Genomic DNA, 19,066 nt, shown 5'->3' with positions numbered 1-19,066 from the left:
TCCTTTTAAGGTTAAAAAGTAGACTTAGCAGCATGCTCGTTCCCGGGAAAACGTGCCCATGCGTTGGGTATGGGCTGGAACATTCAAATTAATTGATCTTACACACAGACAGAAAAGCCAGAGAGGACAAGGGCTTCATTGGACTTGGGGACACCTTTTTTCAGCAGCCTTGAAATTGACAAAGTTCTCCTCCGCTGTACCTAGGCAGTGTAGTCTGATAATAAAGAAAACTAAAAGGAACTTTGACTTAGCCTGTAATCCACTTTTCTCACTCAGAGAGGTAGTACATTTACACTACAACAGCTATATGGCTGTATTAAACCCAAAAATGCATGTAAATGTATGCGTATGCACACAAACACATATTTGCTCAGACATATTATATGCATGCCTTACCACAAGGCACACACATATAGTGGTAAACATTATTATGGTAAATCGTCTTCATGTGCTGTTTTACTCTCGTTACAGTATACAGAAAGAGGGCATTGCCACATGACAACTATGCACAGAGCACAGACAATACACACTGCACACTTAAAATAAGCACACACACACTTTTCTAAATTGCCAGCGCCCACCAAGTTCCCCTATGTTTACATGATTGTTCTTTTATCTTGATCTTAACTGCCAAATTGACCACAGTGAAGTCCAGAATACTTGTGGCTACACAAAGAAAGCAAGGTAATCGGGACCATCTGTGTGTGTGTGTGTGTGTGTGTGTGTCCTTACCTAGATGAGAGGGGAGGTGCTTCCCATTAGCCAGCAGGCAGAAACCCATGCTGACACTAGAGGTTGAACACAGACAAAATGGAAAATAAACTTAATCCTGAGCTTGTTTAGATGTGTTTACACAAAATGAGGTACTTCTTTATATCCATTTTTATTTATTGTTATCATCATTATTTTCCTATAAACAAACACACTGTTCGATACTTTTTATAAGGGCTGTTTCCACTACCGTAATAGCCGGACAATACCCGGAATGAGATGGGTCTCACTTGCCGAAACGCCCCAAATTTGAATACCTGCAGTCTGGAGCCGGCTTTTGTCAGGACTTTTTTAGTCCCTGTAGAAGAGCAGGGTCTTTTTTTCTCCCCTGAAAACAGCCTGGTTGCTGATTGGATAGATTGCTAAGTGGGATGTGACTGAGTACTCTACACAACAACAACACACGCCATTTGTAAAAGCCGGCGAAGCAGTGTTCCCAACTTACTGACTTTGTTGCTAAATTTAGCGACTTTTCAGACCCCAGTTTTTCAAGAAAACTACTGGAGTGACTCCCTCTTCCTCTTCTTAACGAGCTGCTAACGAGCTGGAGGCCGGCTTGTTAAGAAGAGCCGCCGTTAGCGGCAGTAAGCTACAGTTAGCTCTGTAGCAGTACAGTGTGTATGTACTGCTGCTACAGGAGGTGTTCACTTAGCGATCTGTGTTTGTTTACAACAAGCACCAGACACTCTGTGCACAGTTAGTGATGCCATTAATTCACAATCACTATGTTTATGATCAGCGAAGACTCTGTGCATAATTAGCCATGCTGCTTTCAGCTGCTGATGTTGTGCACAGTTAGCGACGGCGAAAACCATACATCACCTCCAGAGTCTCTAAATCCCTCTGGGAGCTAACTTGTAGTGGAGACACACAGAGTGAGAGGACTTTCCCGGTGGACACTTTCCCCCTAGTCGAAACACGGCTATTGTTAACATTTTAAGCTATTCAATGTGTGGAGTCCTCCATTCCCACAGTTTCCAGATTGCCTTACCAATTTTTTCAACTTTATTAAGAACGTCTTAGTAAGTTATATGCACTGGCATTTCTTTGCTTCAATCATGGTACACAAAGTTCAGTGAATTCAATCTCCTTCTCTAGGAACTGCATCTGGATGTGGCTACGGGGCGGCTACAGCCATATGAACCCGAAAATGAACACATTGTTCTGTGACTGCAAAGTTGAAAGAATTGCATTGATCGATCAAAAGGCTAACTTCATACGTTAGGTCTGTCCGAAAGACAGACAAGCAAACAACATTAAAAATGCTTATTTTCCGAATGGAATCTCAATGCCACACAGCATCATGCCAAGCTTCTTACTCAAGTTGAAAAACAAAAAGAAAAGAAAAGAAAAGACAGTTGCATCCTTTTTCCAACCTTTTCAAATGTTAATAACTGCCCTCGCCACTCTCTCCGTCACTTCATCTTTCCATATGACTACTCCACCTTTTTTTCTCCCACTTCCTCTTCTCTACTCCCTTCATCTCATTTTTGTTACCACGGCAGCAAAAACACCAATAAACAAGAAAACAAGAGTCACTTGTGTCAACCTTCAGGGCAGACACTAAAACGTCAGGCAATTTGGCAAACGCCTCTCACGTCTAAAAATGTTTAATACGATGGTTGAAGTGAACTTGTGGAAAGAGCTTCGTTGCGATTGACAGCAGGGTGAATTTCCCCTCTTTTTCACTGGATCTAAGAATACTCAGTGCGTAGTTCAGAGCAGCTTGGACAGGAAACTGGCAAACATGAAGTCACTTGACATTCTCGTGAGGTAAAGTTTGGAAAGCTGCTACTGAACTAAGATGTGTGTTACATAACATTTGCAAGACTTTCCATGTTCTGTTATTGCCGAGAGCTCTTTACCTTCTCCTAAACTCTTAAGCTTTTTGTTAATCGATTAAAGAAAATTTCCGCTAAAATAATGAACACTGTTGGCTCAAACAGTGTATAATCTTCCTATTAGGATTTAAGTGGTGCAGAACTTTTTTAAGGAAAACAGTTGACATCCATACCAAGACACAGCTATGGTTTCATTCCCTGTGTTCAGCTCACAAGTCTTCTCCTCCTGGTTGAACATGGTCGGCTGCACAGTAAGAGATGCACTGGCACTCACTATTGGCCGAGCCCTAATTAAAGAGACAGAAAGAATAAGGATAAAAACAAGAGTTTATATCAGGAGTCGGCAACCTTTACTATCAAAAGAAAAAAAACAAGCCATTGTTGCCCAGAAAAACAGAAAAAACGTCAGAATGGAGCCACAAACATTATTTTGGGCTTTACAATGTAGATAAAACATCCTACTAAGTCTAAATGAGCCAACGAACATTACAAATAGGTCATAATGATATTAATTATTAATACGATTTTGTCAGAATGCAGCAAGGACCCGAGTGCAAATGAGAGGCTGGACACCAAAGAAATATCTCACGAGATTTGGAATTGAAAGGGAAACACAAAAGAAGACATGAAGTTGGCAAAGAGGTTAAGAGGTTAAGGCGCCGGGCCGTAGACTTTTGGACGCTATGATCATAGACGGATTACCGCATGGGCAAAGTGGGCGTGTGCCCAGGGCCCTAGAGCCAATAGGGGCCCTTGGCCTTCAGATTTAAAAAAAAAAAAAATGTTTTGGTACAATTTAAAAATATATTGGAATGAATGTGGCTTTGAAAAAGTATTATGATAATAAAATCAATTAAATGCTTTAGAAATTAAAATATTAAATCAGTAATGTGTGATGACACAATACGCTGGTCGCTAGGGTCAAAGTTGAAAAAAATGTGTTTTTAAAATGGAGTCGTGGGCGCTCAGTGGATCAGCTAAACGAAAACAGTGGAAAGAAAAAGGTGAAACGGCTGAAACCACACTATGTAACTGGCCGTAGAGGCCAAACTGGTCAGAGAGTTGGACTGTGATTACTTTATCAAGGACTTTTCCTCGAAGGCCAGGGAAAGGCCGGTGGTTTAGGTAAGTGGTTTCTAGGAATGTAGCCTGTATCTGAGTACTCGGCATCTGAGTGCCGTGTTCGACCCCCCGGTCGGTCTGAACACATTAGCGCGATTTAGTGCATTTCTTTATTACCATTACAACATGACTCCTCCATGGCATGTACCTGTATTTGTGTGTGTAAGTGCGTCTGTGTGCGCCGGCCAGCGCGAGGGAGAGAGAGTATTAATGGGACACTCTGGGTGCGCAGGTTGATAGTTTCATTTTTAAAAATAGGTGGTTACCTATATTTTAATTAATACTGCAAGGGCTGGCTATTTGAGCTTTCTGTCTCTCCAATAATATATATATCATCCTGTACATGGCAGGTGCCAAACAAAACAGATCTAAACTGACAGTAATGTTGTGTGGTTGTGTGTGCCGGTGTTGTTACGTGCATAATGAGCGCCGTTGCACAAGCACATAATGCGTGTGTAGACAGGCGCTCTAGTCATGATAATCCGTCGATGTGTATATCGTCCTGTACGTGGCAGGTGCCAAACAAAACAGACCTAAAATGACAGTTATTTTGTGTGGTTGTGTGTTGCCCGGTATTGTTATGTGCGTAATGGGAAGAGCGCCTTTGAGTGCACACTGTTTGCGTGTGTAGGCAGGGGCCCGTGGCGAGTTTGTGTCCAGGGCCCGTGGTCATGATAATCCGTCTATGGCTATGATGCATATTTTAGTTGTTGAAACATTTTTTTAATGCTGTATATAGAAGCTACATATTTTTACAATTGAATAATGCAAATTGCTTTGGGCCTACACCAATGATAAATCATAAATTAAAATTAAAATGTAAGGAATCAATTAGTTTCATTTTTTCATTCATTTCATTTCATATAATTTCTTTGTCACAGCCACAGGGATCCACTGCAGACGGCCTGAAGAGCCACATGAGGCTCCGGAGCCGTGGGTTTCCTACCCCTGGTCTATGTATTTGTTAGTTATAATAATAATAATAATAATAATAACTTTATTTATATAGCACCTTTCAAAAACAAGTTACAAGGTGATGTACAACAGAAATACAATTTACTGACAACAACAAAATAAAACCACAAGAAGAAATTACATTGAAAAACGTTAAAAAAATGTAAAATGTAAAATTTAAAATCACCAATAACAACAATAATAAAAGGAAATTTAGAGAAGGCCAATCGATAAAAGTGAGTTTTTAGTACACTCCTACATGCTTTAACATACCTGTATAGAACTGCTTTATCAACTCCAAAAGCACCAACAATCAGATCTGTAAAATTGGAAAGTAACTTAAATGAAGATATCAGAAAAAAGGATATAGTGATAATAAAGGCTTCATCGTGGACAGTTATCTGTAGTACCTGGGTAACCATTCTGATCCAGATCCCTGTTGCCTCGGAGGGCAAATCCAAAATTGGCTGGGAAAGAGCTGGAAGCCCATTGGCCAGAGATAGTCTGAGTGGGCGTGTCCATCAGTCCTTCAGCATGGCCGTTATATATGAGAACCAATCCATGCTGGTCGTTTCCTCCATAGGGACAGCTGATGGCCATGTCTGATGGTAAACAGCAACAAAACACCAAGGTTATCATAGTTTGGGATTTTTCATTAGTTTTAGTTTTAATTTCGTTGTGAATTTTTGTTTTCAAATTCAGTTAGTTTTAATTCATTTTTAGAGTGAGTTTGCTAGTTTTAGTTTAGTTTTTATTAGTTTTAGTTTTTTTGTAATGGTTCAAAGAGGTCATAATACATTTTGCCTTTATTTCCTTTGGTTAATCCATTTTAGCCCCAATAAGGTTATTAACTCTTACAGTTCCAGGTGTTTTGAACTTTGGTTGGAGTGTAGACAGTCTCAGTAAACATATTTACCATGTGTTCCTGCATGTTCACAAACCACTAACCTGTTTAGTTGGAGCTAAATAAATACATTTCATATCAACCAAAGAGGATTATGCAGTGTTTCCCTACATGTATTCTGCAGCCGCTGCAAAAAAAATGTGATTTGTAATATCATGGTTGAATTGTGGACATTCACTTGCACACAGTGAAAGCACAACATCCAAAGTTTACACACTGTAAACCCAGATTTTGTTTCTAATTAAACTTCCGAGTGATCATTACTTATTTTTTTATGTTTTTTAAAAACCTGCTATCATTACTAAACAACATTAGTTGCTTGTACTATTTAGCTGAAATATTCATTGCACTAATCATGTCCAGCAGAGATAACTTGGTATGTTTACTTTCATAAGAAAAGGGAGGGATCTAATTCAAAAACGTGCCTGGTCACGTGATAAGGCCAGCGTCTTGGAACTGGCGTCCACGGTGCTCTACACTTGGCGGGACGAGCACAGGCATCGGCGGCAGATGGACTCTGACCAGGAAACAGCTTTACTCCAAGTGGAACGGTTAGTATGTAAAATAATTGTTCACGCAGCTTTTTTTCTGTCGAATGATACTGTTTGAACGTGTGCATGGTGTTAATACATGCTTATAGCAGGCTAACGCTAGCTAATGTCCACTCAAAATAGTGTCAGCTACCATGTTGAAGTTAGCTTAGTGTTAACAGTCTGAGGATTTCCACCGGGCGAGTAACGGCTCCGCCGCGGTTTTGCTCCGTCCTCTGCTCGGCGTCAATTCCCACCGGGCACGGAACGGCCGCGGATTAAATATAAATGCTATGGATTGAAAGCACATCGGAGGGGAGAGCCGGGGCTGGGACACTGCTGTTCCACGGCGCCCGGTGGGCGGCGCGGCCGTTACGCGCCCGGTCGAAATCAGGCTTGAGGACTGCTCACATACTGGCAAGTTTGAGCCATTGTATCATTTATATTTCCGTCACTTTACGTTTATTTTTTACATTACATTTCTGTCATTTTACGCGGTAGAAAATCGGTTCAACCGCTGTCAGGGTAAAGGAGTGTAGCAGGCGCTGTGGAGGTGTTTATGTTGTGGACACTTGACCACTCCTTGGCCACTCTCTCTTTTTCCCCGCTCGCTCACTCTCACACACAGGCTTGTTTACATACCGGTTTTCCCTGTAACACTGACCTCGGTTCGGTTCTACCTTATTGTATATAACAGTGACATTGTTGAGCTAAAAGTTTTCTTGTTCTCTATTTTTCCAGATCCTTGTGTAAAGATGCAGGGTCCATATGAGAAGCTGACGTAATGACTTACAGACTGAAAATTTCAAACATATAGTGGACATTCATGGGTGTTTTTCAGCACTAATTTGCAGATTGCTTAGCTGCCTTGTATAGTTCAGTTGAGTTAGTTTTTTTGTTCTCTGTATTTGTCAGGTGTTCATGGAGTTCAGCAGGATCGTGGGCAAGAACCTCAAGCAGGAATTCTGTGAGAGCATCGATCGGCACGGTCCCCATCTCCTCGAGTTATTCGGATCGAAGAGAGGGAATGTTGGGCAGTTGTTGACACAGATTTCACAACAGACCAAGGTTGGTCCATACACTTTATGTACTCATATCACAGTCCTACTCCATTAGTTGTGTAATTCAATCCAAACATTGCGTGGTTGGTTATTAGCTATCTAACTTGTGTTATTGTGTTTAATTCCCAAAAGACTACAGAGCCAACTGCGATCCGGACAAAAGAGCTCAGGGGGCTTCCTATCATCCTTGAGGACGACCCCACAAACTTCTTCAAAGCAGGTTTTGTAAGTAAGCTCTTGCTTTCTTATAGTTTTCACCATTATTTATTTTTCACCATGACACTCTTATTAAAGTTGTTTTTTCAAGTGAGAAATCTAATGTAATGACTGCTCTTCTGTTATTCTTTATTAAGGACCCTGATGGTGATGATTCCTTTCACGACCTTGACATTGGGATACTTCTCATTGAGCCTGATGGTTCTGTGCTCACATCTTCCCAGCATCTCAGTCCAACCTCGCTGAAAATCATCTTTGAGGGACAAGTTGTGAAGGACAACATTCAAGATCTGCCAAAAGCAATGTGCATTCTGTTTGCACTCCATCTTAACTACCCAAAGACTATGAAGTGTACATTTCAGTTCATCCAACAGGTATTGCTCTCGTTGGGCCACACTGACCTAAGCCAAAGCTACAGACTTTGAAAAATCAGCTTGCAATGTAAAGATATGCCAAGTCTACTGTTGTAAGCTGTTGATTACTTTTTTCTTTTTTTTTGCCACACCAGCAAAAACACTTTCTGACCTGTGGGGTAAACTTTTTTATTTTCAGAGAAGAGAAGGTTTTTTTTTTTTTTTTTTCCTAAATTTGTGATTTTTTTGTAAATGTTTTTCTTGCACATTTGAATGGGGTTTCTTGTGAATTTAAGTTTAATGGATTTACCACTTTATTCTCCGGGGACATCCAGGTTTTTTTCTTGTAAGTTTGTGACACAGGCACATACAACACCCATAACACACATTCAACACACAAACAAGACAGGCACATACAACACCCACACACAACTGTTTCAATTATTTGAAATTACCTTTTTCAGGTTCATCTTTTTAGGTTGAACATGTTGAGGTTGACCTGATACGTGTGTCATAACAAGTTTGCCTGTCTTTCTGCCATTTTTCTTAAAAATAAAATGCATTGGAACATTAAGAAGTGTTTTTTTTTTTTATTTCCATCCAATTTAATTGAAACAATTTTTCATAAGGTATTTAAAAAAAATTCAAAACTAAATTAGAGGAAAATACAGTAATTGTAATAAATGAAAAGTATCAATAACTAGTCATATTAGCTAGTTTTAGCTAATGATTTTGAGTACACACTACTAATAAATATAAATAATAAACTTAAGGTTCCGTGTTAATACAACTCAACATATTTAGTTTTAGCTTGGTAAAAGGTTAGAGTTCCATGTTAATACAGCTCAACATATTTAGTTTTAACTTGTGTAAAAACTAAAGTGGTATAGGGCAACGGGTTTCCACGCGATTTGCGAGTAAAGTCAACTAATCCGGGTTAACAGTGCAGAGTGTTGCGCCGGCGACACTTTTACCATAATAACTAAACAGTTTGTGCTATCAGGAAAATTTCAATGTTTTTTCTGAGAGCTGAGAAGTTGCTCTTTACAGCAAACATGGTGTCATTATGGTAATTTCACTCTCGCTTCTCCTGGAAGCCCACAAAGCAGGAATACACACACTCAGTGGTGGAGGAATCGAAACACTGGATGATGTATAAAAAAGTTGACAAAGATGAAAACGAAGGACATTTTCACTATAATTTTAGTTCGTTTTAGTTAGCTTGGTAACCACACAATACAGTTTCAGTTAGTTATCGTTTTTAAAAGAAACTTGTTTTTATTTTATTTCAGTTAACGAAAATGTTTTTTCAATTCTAGTTTTCATTAAGTATAATAACCTTGCAACACACTGTGAAAAATATTGTTTCTCTCAAATACTGTGTATAACCCCTGTATGTAATTACAGCTACATTTTATGTCTGCAGCTGAAGTTCACAGAAGGGCAGCCTAAAGACACAATAAACTCTGAGCTCAGAACTAGAATTACCGACTGGCAGTTGTATGCTTTTGCTAGCCAGTCAAGTTGCAGTTTACATCAATGTCTGTCCAGATTTATATGTCACCATGACAGTAGACAATGCTTCAAATATGGATGTTACTGCAAAGAACCGAATGTTAAACAGCGGCCTCTCACCCAGGAGAACAGGGTTTGTGTCCCGTGTGAAAACAAAAGTAAATTACTTTTTTACATTTTTTACGTTTTTTATGTGGCTTACGTTACCCTTATTACATTATTGGTAAAAAAGTGTATTCCATTATTGGGAAATGCACTTTATTACATTATCGGGAAGTTATTACATTATCAGGTTTTATTACATTTTCAATGGACTCAAGTGCAGATTTTTTTTTACATTATCTGGGTTATTACATTATTGGGAATTTATTACATTATCAGGTTCTACAAGCCTACCAAGGAAGGATCCTTGACTTTGGGATACAGCCTGTGTCTAATCTAGTCTAATCAGTTCATCCTTCAGTCCAAGTGGACATTTGTGCCAAATTTGAAGAAATTCACTATCCCTAAGATATCATGTTCACAAAAATGGGACAATATAAACTGTGTTCATGCTTCAATCACTCACTTAGGGCTGAAAATGCTTTGTTTTCCATGCTCGTATAAAGCACACCTACCGTTGAATCCATCCTGGTTGAGATCACCCAGTGGAGCCAGCGAGGTGCCGAACCGGCTGAAGGCCTGTTGACCCAGGAGGTGGTTCTGGCTTGGCTCCAGCAGCAGAGGGCCTCTCTGGAGGTACACGTACACCTTACCCAGCTCCTCCAGGCGCCCACTGAACCCTCGACGCATGAACATTGGAGCTCCAACCACCAGGTCATCCAAACTGGAGAGGCAAGCAAAGGCAGGAGACAAATAATAGGGATGAAGACAGAAGGAGAATGGAAACTGTCAGGATATAGATGTAGACACAAGATAAAAAGAGATATTCCTTTGATTTTAGGGCCAAAGTGTCTCATTTAGCAGTGACTTGACATTTAGTCGGTTCCCTCAAGCAGCTTTAAAAATTGGAAGACTCTTATCATACACTGTCTGACTGCGTCATAGTATATTATTCATCAGTTTGTTCCAGCTTTTATTTCAAGCAATATAAATCTACGCACGACACATTGCTATGTTATTAATATTATTACTACTATTATTATTATTATTATTATTATTATTATTATTATTATTATATATACTTTTGCTGCCATTACTATAATTACTATATACTGTAATTTACTACGATCATTATTATTATACCGGCCTTACCGGTCTTATTATTATTATTATTATTATTATTATTATTATTATCATTATTAATAATAATAATAATAATAATAATAATAATACATTAAATTTTTATAGCGCTTTTAAAGGCACTCAAAGTCGCTTTACATGACAGGAAATCAGACACACACAAACACAAAATACAGAAGAAAACAACTAAACAGAGATTATTATTATTATTATTACTATTATTATTATATATCATATTATATTATTTTATTTATAATTATTTATATATATTTTTTATTTTATATTGTTACTATTTATTATTATATTATATATTATATACTGTACTATTATTATTATTATTATAAACATTCTCACTATAGCATTGTTGCCATCATTCTATCGATCTATCTATCTATCTATCTATCTATCTATCTATCTATCTATCTATCTATCTATCTATCTATCTATCTATCTATCTATCTATCTATCTATCTATCTATCTATCTATCTATCTATCTATCTAATCTAATGTAAAATGTTCAACCGAATGACCCATGGAATGAAATATTCTAGATTTTTTGTTCCCCTGCCAGGGTTAGAGAAGTGAAATTAACCAAAGGAGAACTTTATACTGAGAGGAACTACAGACAGAATGACAGTATTGAGTATTTTCTGACACATTAGAGAGTGACAGTGTGACTGAACTGTGTGGGAAACATCCAAAAAAACCATACACTTGTCTTAGTGTCAGTGACCTCATCTTTCCCTACACTGAAAAAAGTATACCCTTGCTCAAACAAAAAAAAAAGATGTCCAGATATCACATCTAAAATATTTGTCTTCATAGAATCTAAATTGAGTAACTTCTTATGACCTGATTATTTTATGTTGATGTAAACAATGTTGATGTAAACAATAATACTGCACTTGACTCAACCTTAATCCTTTGCCTTGATCCAAATTATTTTCTTAATATTTTTTTATTTATTGAACCAAAATAATACATTTAAATTGAACCAACCTAATATATTCACTTTTAACTGAATTAATGTTTGCATTGACACCAGTTAATTTATTTACATATGCCCAAACTATTTTTCACATTTTATTCTACTTAACTCATTTTTGTTTCCCACCTTATAAACTCTATAAAAAAGACACTTGGCCAACAGATTACATGAAATGTATTTATAAATCTTTAACATATGAACTATATGCAACATATTACATACACAGTCTTACTGTGCAGTGTGCAGTGCTTTCCACTCAAACTAAAAATATTACCTGCAGGTCATGAAGAAGAAAATAAAAACTTGAGAGAAGTCAAAAACTTTGCTTTGGGTCCTTAGGACCTATATTTAGTTCAGTATAAATCAAACTTGATGTCTCTAAATGCAAAAAGAATGAGTTTTACAATCAAATCAATAATTGTATCCTCTTTTAAATGGCAGTTATTAGTTATTAGCATGTTACATTTTTTCAGTTTATCGATCTCTTGTTTTACCTATATCTCTCTCCTTTGTCTGTGATTTCACCCATTTTCTCTCCTTTTCCCCATTTTTTGCCATCATCTATCTTACCGTGGTGCCATGGACTCACCCATCGTTGTTGATGTCAGTGGCTGCCACTGCGTAGCCAAAGTAGGAGCCCATCTGGAACACATTACAAACAGGACCCAGTTAGCCTGTAATCACACCGCCATGCATAGATCCCTTTCTTTTCTTTCATTTTCTTTCTCGATGTGCTTTTTCTCCTTTGTAGCCTCCACCACCACCCCCAGAAGCTTTCCTCTTCAATCTCTCAATCCCACAATCCCCTGGGGTCTCCTTTTCTGCCTTTTCATGGAGCTCAGTGTTGGAGCTTCTGTAAACTTGAGGAGAGGTAGGGGGTCTCAAACTCACTCACAGAGAAATACTCTTGGGGTTGAGTTTTTCCGGTTTAATTTCGTAACATGTATGATAAATTAGGGTCATGTTACATCCTTTGGTGACTCTCACTTCAAAGTGATTTGTACACAGCAATGATTTTAGAGACCCTTGTGAGACACATGCAAAACAGCTCATATCAACATAAATCAAACTGAGGTTTAGGACAAAGTTCAAACTCATTGGATACTTTATAGGAACATTGCTTTGCTTGAACCATTCACAGTTTTGGAAATGTGATCAACACTCCCTGTAGACCTAAAACACTGAGAATGTTTATCTGAAGTGAAACACTGCAGACAGATCAGTTTTCAATGTCATGAGCTATATTTCGGAAGTGACTTAAATCTAACTAAAATGGAATAAGTCTTTGCCTGTCCTTCTGGTTTCTTCACTACCGTTCATCTGAACTTCACACTTGGTCTGACCCAAGGATGTGTCGTGTTGAGCCAAGCTCTTGAGGTCTTTGCTACATATACATTATTAGTGCGTTAACTATTATACCATAGTCTGCCATGCTGGGCACAGCACACTTGAAAATGTCCTTTGTTTTCGTCTTTGTCAACTTTTTTCATATATAATGAAGATGATAAGGCAAAGGAAATAATGCAAAATTTACTGTGACCTCTTAATCTCCCACCTAAACTAAAACTTACACTAAAACTAATAAAAAATAAAATAAAACTAAAGCATTTTCAAGAAATAAAAAATAAACTAAAACTAGCAAACTCACTCTAAAAACTAATTGAATTTGAAAAGAAAAATTCACAACGAAATTAAAACTAAAACGAATGAAAAATCCCAAACTATTATAACCTTGATATGTAGACACAGCAGTGGACAATGTCACCAATTCCAATTACCAAATGTCCCTTCTGTTACGGAGTTATGGCATTATATAATGGATATCATCATGTCACAGTGATATTGACCTTTGACCTTTTTGTATGTCATCACTTTACCATTTTATCTCATCAGACTTTTGCGTGAAATGTTTTCATAATTGGTGTAATGAGTTTGTAGTGAAGTTGAACTTTGATCTCCAAAATTGAATGTGTCTTTGTGCCAAGTTTGAAGAAATACCTTGAAATACTACACAAAATACTACACATTAAAATTCCTACAGTAAGAAGTCCAGCTCATTGACTTGCTACTTTGCCCATAATGTTGTGATCCCTCCAGAAATATTAGATGGAAAGCTACCTTGGCATAAACAGTTTGGTAAAATCCCTGACAATGACACAACATGGGTTGTTAATCAGAAGAGACATGGCTGAACAGAGTAAATATTGCTTACTGACAAAACAAATGACAAAATTTGAGGTTTCATTCAACAAACAACAGGGCCTCTTGCACAAAGACCCTCTGGGGTGTTTTTGCAGCTGACTTTGACTACACAGTCCAAGCAGCCACACAGAGAGCAGGGTCCATTAGTTTACCTCAGATCACTCTCACTATGACTTAACAGCTTACTCAGCGCCCTCCGTCCTGAGACTGACACCTCTGAGCAGTCACTGATGACCTCCCACACTGAACACTTACACACACACATTCTTGTACTTCTATCTTTGTGAGGGCCCTCATTGTAATAGTCAATTCCCTAGCAAGGTTATAATAGTTTCGAATTTTTCATTAGTCTTAGTTTTAATTTTGTTGTGAATTTTTGTTTTCAAATTCAGTTAGTTTTAATGAGTTTTTAGAGTGAGTTTGCTACTTTTAGTTTAGTATTTATTTCTTGAAAATGCTTTAGTTTTATTTTATTTTTTATTAGTTTTAGTGTAAGTTTTAGTTTAGGTGGGAGATTAAGAGGTCACAGTAAATTTTGCATTATTTCCTTTGCCTTATCCATCTTCATTATATATGAAAAAAAGTTGACAAAGACGAAAACAAAGGACATTTTCACTATAATTTTAGTTAGTTTTGTGATCACAAAAATACAGTTTCAGTTAGTTATCGTTTTTTTAACTCTCTTTTTTTTATTTCAGTTAACGGAAATGTTATTTAAATTCTAGTTTTCGTTGACTATAATAGCCTTGTTCCCTAGCCCCTTACCCTAACCCTTAGCCTAACCTTAACCATCACAACATAATGCCCAACATTAACCCTAACATAAACCTAATGTAACCTGAACCCTAAAACAAAGTCTGAACTCTCAAAAAAGCCTTTAAAGAAGTGAGGACTGGCCGAAATGTCCTCACTTTGCAAAAATATCCTCACTCTGTTGGTTAAAAAGTGTTCCGGTCCTCACTATGTAGGAAGTGCAAGAACACACACACACACGTTCTTGTATGTCTATCTTTGTGTGGACATCCATTGACATAATGCATTCCCTGGCCCCTTGCCCTAACCTTAACCATTACAACTAAATGCCTAACCCCAACCCTAACCACCTAACCTTAACCATTACAACTAAATGCCTAACCCCTACCCTAACCACCTTGTGACTTGTAACCTTCACACCAAGTCTCTCATACAGGCCTTTGAGGAAGTGAGGGCTGGCCCAACATTTCTTCATTTCCTAAAAATGTTCTCATTCTGTTGGTCAAAAACCTATTCTGGTCCTCAGTGTGAAAAGTACAGACACACACACACAGACACACACACACACACACACGCGCGCGCGCGCACACACACACACACACACGATTCCCCACATGTGCATAGCCACGTGCTTTTACATCGTGCATACCAACACAATGAAGCCTTGTTAAATTACATAAAAAGTGACCCATAGGTTAGCTTCCCCATGGTGTAGCTGGCCTGTCCCATCTTAAAGTTTAGGTTTACAATTTTTAAGTTTGTCTCAAAAGAATACCCTAATGTTCATATGTACAAATAAAGACTTTTTGGTTTCTGTAATCAGTCTTTCTCTCCATGCTGGCTGTGGAAAAAGAACACTTCCTTAAGTGATTTCAATGTAAGTGATGGGGGGGGAGAAATCCAAAGTCCTTGATTTGTGAAAAAATACATTCCAAAGTTCAACCAAAGACAATATGAAGCTTCAGCAGAGTAAGATAAACCAAGTGAGTAACTTCCAAAGCTCAAGTCACATTAGTGCCACTTTTTGTTTGTGTCTGTTTGCCGCAGCCCAGTAAAGAAGTACTGTTTCCATCCATCTGTTTTTATGAGCATTTACAACTGAAAATGTGAGTGGAAACTCACAGAAATGACAAAAAGGCATTACATATTGCAACAACAAAAATGTCTTGCCTGAAGTGGAAAAGATTATAGATTGCTTTTAAATAAACAAGAATACAAGAAAGCACAAAAGAAACAGACTTAGTGAATAAATCCTGATGGATATGAGTGGAATGTTAATTCCACGGCTCTGAAGAGATGAGAAATGGTGGCAGATGAAATCAGATATCTGTGGAGCAATGAGGGGACTGTAACCTTCCTCACATAAATAGATGAAAAACATATACATATTTCCACCTTGGTTTCTATATTGTTTCCCACAATTTGAAGTTTGACTGGTACTGTTTGATGAATTAAATGAAATGAATGTGCCCCCTTCTTCTGCAATTTTTTAATGTCATCCAACTGGAGAATAAGTGCCACTTACTATTTATCCTTGTGTCTCAAACTACTTTGTTCACATTAAAATAGGTGAAAAAACCAAGCAGCAACCTCTGGGACTTGAAAAATGAAGCCAAGACTGCAGTTCCTTGAATGGCCACTTGAGGCTGGTTCCAAAAGCAAGTAAACCCCCATAGAACCCAATGTTGAAATGCCTAACTTCATAGCACAAATTAAGATGTCGACAGCCTGATACAAAAAAGCAGTTTTGTTCTCTATAGCTAATTTTGCTGTTTATGGACAGTACAGGGGTTGTATTTTATATAACTCACCAGTTAAAATTAGATTAAGACATAAATAAATGCATAATTAATTACGAGCTACAAAAAAGCACTAACTTTGAAATATACCCACTTAGTGCAGCTAACTCTGAATGCTAAACTGTGGGAGCTTCATATTAATTTCAGCCGAGCTTTAGAAAGCAAATTTCACTTAACTCTATGGAGTTTTGGGCTATTTTATCCATTTCTGAATCCTTTTCATTCTGCCAGTATACACCACTTAAAACATGTTTAAATGCCATGTTGGTATATTTTTTTTCAGCACAACCTCACCTATATGACCTAATAATAATTTATTTTTTATTCTGACTTACTGGATCAACATTTTGAACCAAAAAGAAACAAACAAAAACCAACATAAATGTGATCTTGTGATTGTGAGCGATCCTGTCATCGAACACTTTTAGTCATTTTGTGTCTTTGTAAGTCATTTTGTATCTTTTTTGTGTCTTTTTTGGTCATTTTTATCGTGTCTTTATGTGTCTTTTTTCTGTCATTTTGTGTCTTTTTTAGTCCTTTAGTCCAACATAAAATGTGATTTTGAATCTTTTTTTTACTTTCAAAACACTACCATGCTAAATAAAAATTTAAATGTTGTAAATGTGAACAAAGTTTGCAAATATAACATATAAGAGGGTTACATCCAGTTCTATCATTTTATACTAAATATATTTGACCTTGTCTCCAGTTTTACTTGGTATATCATCATCAAACTGAAACTGGCCTCATGTAGTTTACAGCAAGAACTTTAGAGGTAAATTTACAGTAGGGCTCCACGCTGCATGCTTTGGCGCTTTTGGTGACTCCAGAGGGTTAAGTGTGGGAGTTAGTGACATTTTCTTTTAAAAATACTTCATCTGTGGGTTATATTTTCAGGAATATGACTAAAATGTCAGCCAGTGTCCTACTGACTAATGCTGCCACTCTTCTGCACTTCCCCTTCCAAAAGCACATCCTGAATCAATAAAGTGACAACATAAACACTATCCTGGTCTGCTGTTTCTGGGTTTGATTTACAGCTTTTAGAAACCTTGAGCTGTGCGTACTGTAAGCTAGACCTCTGACCCTGGTATAGGCCTCCTCTCCACGGGACAAATTCCTTCATCTCCAGCCTTCCTTCACACATGCCACTTTAAATGTGTACCCACATATGAAAATAGAAGCTATAACAGAAAATCTCCAGCCAGATGTGCACATACCTGCTCTCCTGTCAAGTTGAGCACAGACTTCAGATCCCTTCCATCTAATATGGACACCTATACAGAGACGGATAGAAGTCATTAGACTGCATGTATAGGTATTTATGTTTTGTAGACTGTTTGCATTGTAAAATGGTGTGAAATGAAAATGTTTGGACTCCTTACTACACCATACAGCATGAGTCCTTTTGGAACGCCTGTGATGAAATCTACAACAAGGGAAGCAAAGGGCTAAATGTAAGGAGGACATGATTACTAAGAGCAGCCAACAAAAACACTTTTGTACACAACAAGGTTGTTATAGTTAACGAAAGCTAACGAAATAACGAAAACTAGAATTGAAAAAACATTTACGTTAACTGAAATAAAAAAAACAAGAGTGTTTTTTTTAAAACGATAACTAACTGAAACTGTACTGTGTGGTTACAAAACTAACTAAAACTAACTAAAATTATAGTGAAAATATATAATAACTTTTTCATACATAATCCGTGTTATTATTAGACAGAGGATTCTGTAAGTGAACATGCAGGAACACATGGAAAATATGTTAACTGAGACTGGGATGTCTACACTCCAACCAAAAGTCAAAACACCCGGAACTGTAAGAGTTAATAACCTTATTGGGGCTAAAATGGATGAACCAAAGGAAATAAAGGCAAAATGTATTATGACCTCTTTGAATCTCGCACCCAACACATAGCCATTACAAAAAATAAAACTAACACTAAAACAAATAAAAACTAAACTAAAACTAAGCGTTTTCAAAAAATAAAAACGTATTAAAAGTAGCAAACTCACTCTAAAAACGAATTAAAACTAACTGAGTTAGAAAACAAAAATTTACAACGAAATTAAAACTAAAACTAACGAAAAAATTCAAAACTATTATAACCTTGGTACACAATGATGAGATTTGTTGTTATTTTTACTTTTTGGCCCTCTAAATGTTCTTGCTTCCTGACAGACTTAAAAATCATTTTTCATCATAATGCAACACCAGGGTTTAGTCTGGGCAGTTAAATATTAGACAGAGCTCGGAGTAAGGGTCAGCACACCCTGTACTCAGCCATGCATTTTGGCTCTCTGTACTGTAAATATGACCCTCACCTTCCTCATCATCCCCACTGAACTCGCCACCAGCCACAGAGTAACCTGGAAGAGAAAATAAGATTAAAAAGAGAGAGAATGAGGAAACATCTGAGAATGGAAGTGGTGGATAAAATAAAAGGTTTTATGATACATGATACATGATATCACTGAGACGTGGACTGATTAGGTGAAGGGTCTCAGGCTTACACACTCAAACTCCTACACATATGCAGATATGCAAACATACTCCCGCCCCACCCAGCCCCCTATCCCAGACCTTTGCTGCTTCGTACCCCCAGCGAGACAAGCTGGTCTGTCTGTACCCGTAATAGAAAAGCGCAATTAGATGCCAAGTTAAAAAAAACACGATAACGTGCCCTTGCAATAGAGAGAGAAAAAGAATCCCAGTGAAGAAAATGATCTGCAGTGATTTAAAAAAATGTCACCGTAGGATATCCATAAAGATTCTATAATACAATATCACCCAACTGTGAAAAATGTT

The 19,066-nt window shown here is 37.5% G+C and overlaps 1 protein-coding gene across 2 annotated transcripts in view; it reads right to left on the bottom strand.

Annotated features, from left to right (window-relative positions):
- LOC131969081 (integrin alpha-5-like) overlaps window positions 1-19,066 on the bottom strand; it is a 73,493-nt gene that overhangs the window by 32,616 nt on the left and 21,811 nt on the right. For both annotated transcript variants that reach the window (XM_059330215.1, XM_059330216.1), the window contains exons 8-16: window positions 18,583-18,627; window positions 17,638-17,681; window positions 17,473-17,529; window positions 12,088-12,140; window positions 9,885-10,093; window positions 5,099-5,290; window positions 4,962-5,007; window positions 2,786-2,899; window positions 733-788 (exon numbers count right to left, since the gene is read on the bottom strand). In XM_059330215.1, the coding sequence (XP_059186198.1) occupies window positions 733-788; window positions 2,786-2,899; window positions 4,962-5,007; window positions 5,099-5,290; window positions 9,885-10,093; window positions 12,088-12,140; window positions 17,473-17,529; window positions 17,638-17,681; window positions 18,583-18,627 (816 nt within the window). The remainder of the gene's footprint in view (window positions 1-732; window positions 789-2,785; window positions 2,900-4,961; window positions 5,008-5,098; window positions 5,291-9,884; window positions 10,094-12,087; window positions 12,141-17,472; window positions 17,530-17,637; window positions 17,682-18,582; window positions 18,628-19,066) is intronic.

This window comes from Centropristis striata, chromosome 3 (assembly GCF_030273125.1).
Source record: "Centropristis striata isolate RG_2023a ecotype Rhode Island chromosome 3, C.striata_1.0, whole genome shotgun sequence".
In the NCBI taxonomy this organism is placed as follows: domain Eukaryota; kingdom Metazoa; phylum Chordata; class Actinopteri; order Perciformes; family Serranidae; genus Centropristis; species Centropristis striata.
The sequence above is the reverse complement of the archived record's forward strand: the minus strand, read 5'-3'. Positions and strand labels throughout refer to the sequence as shown.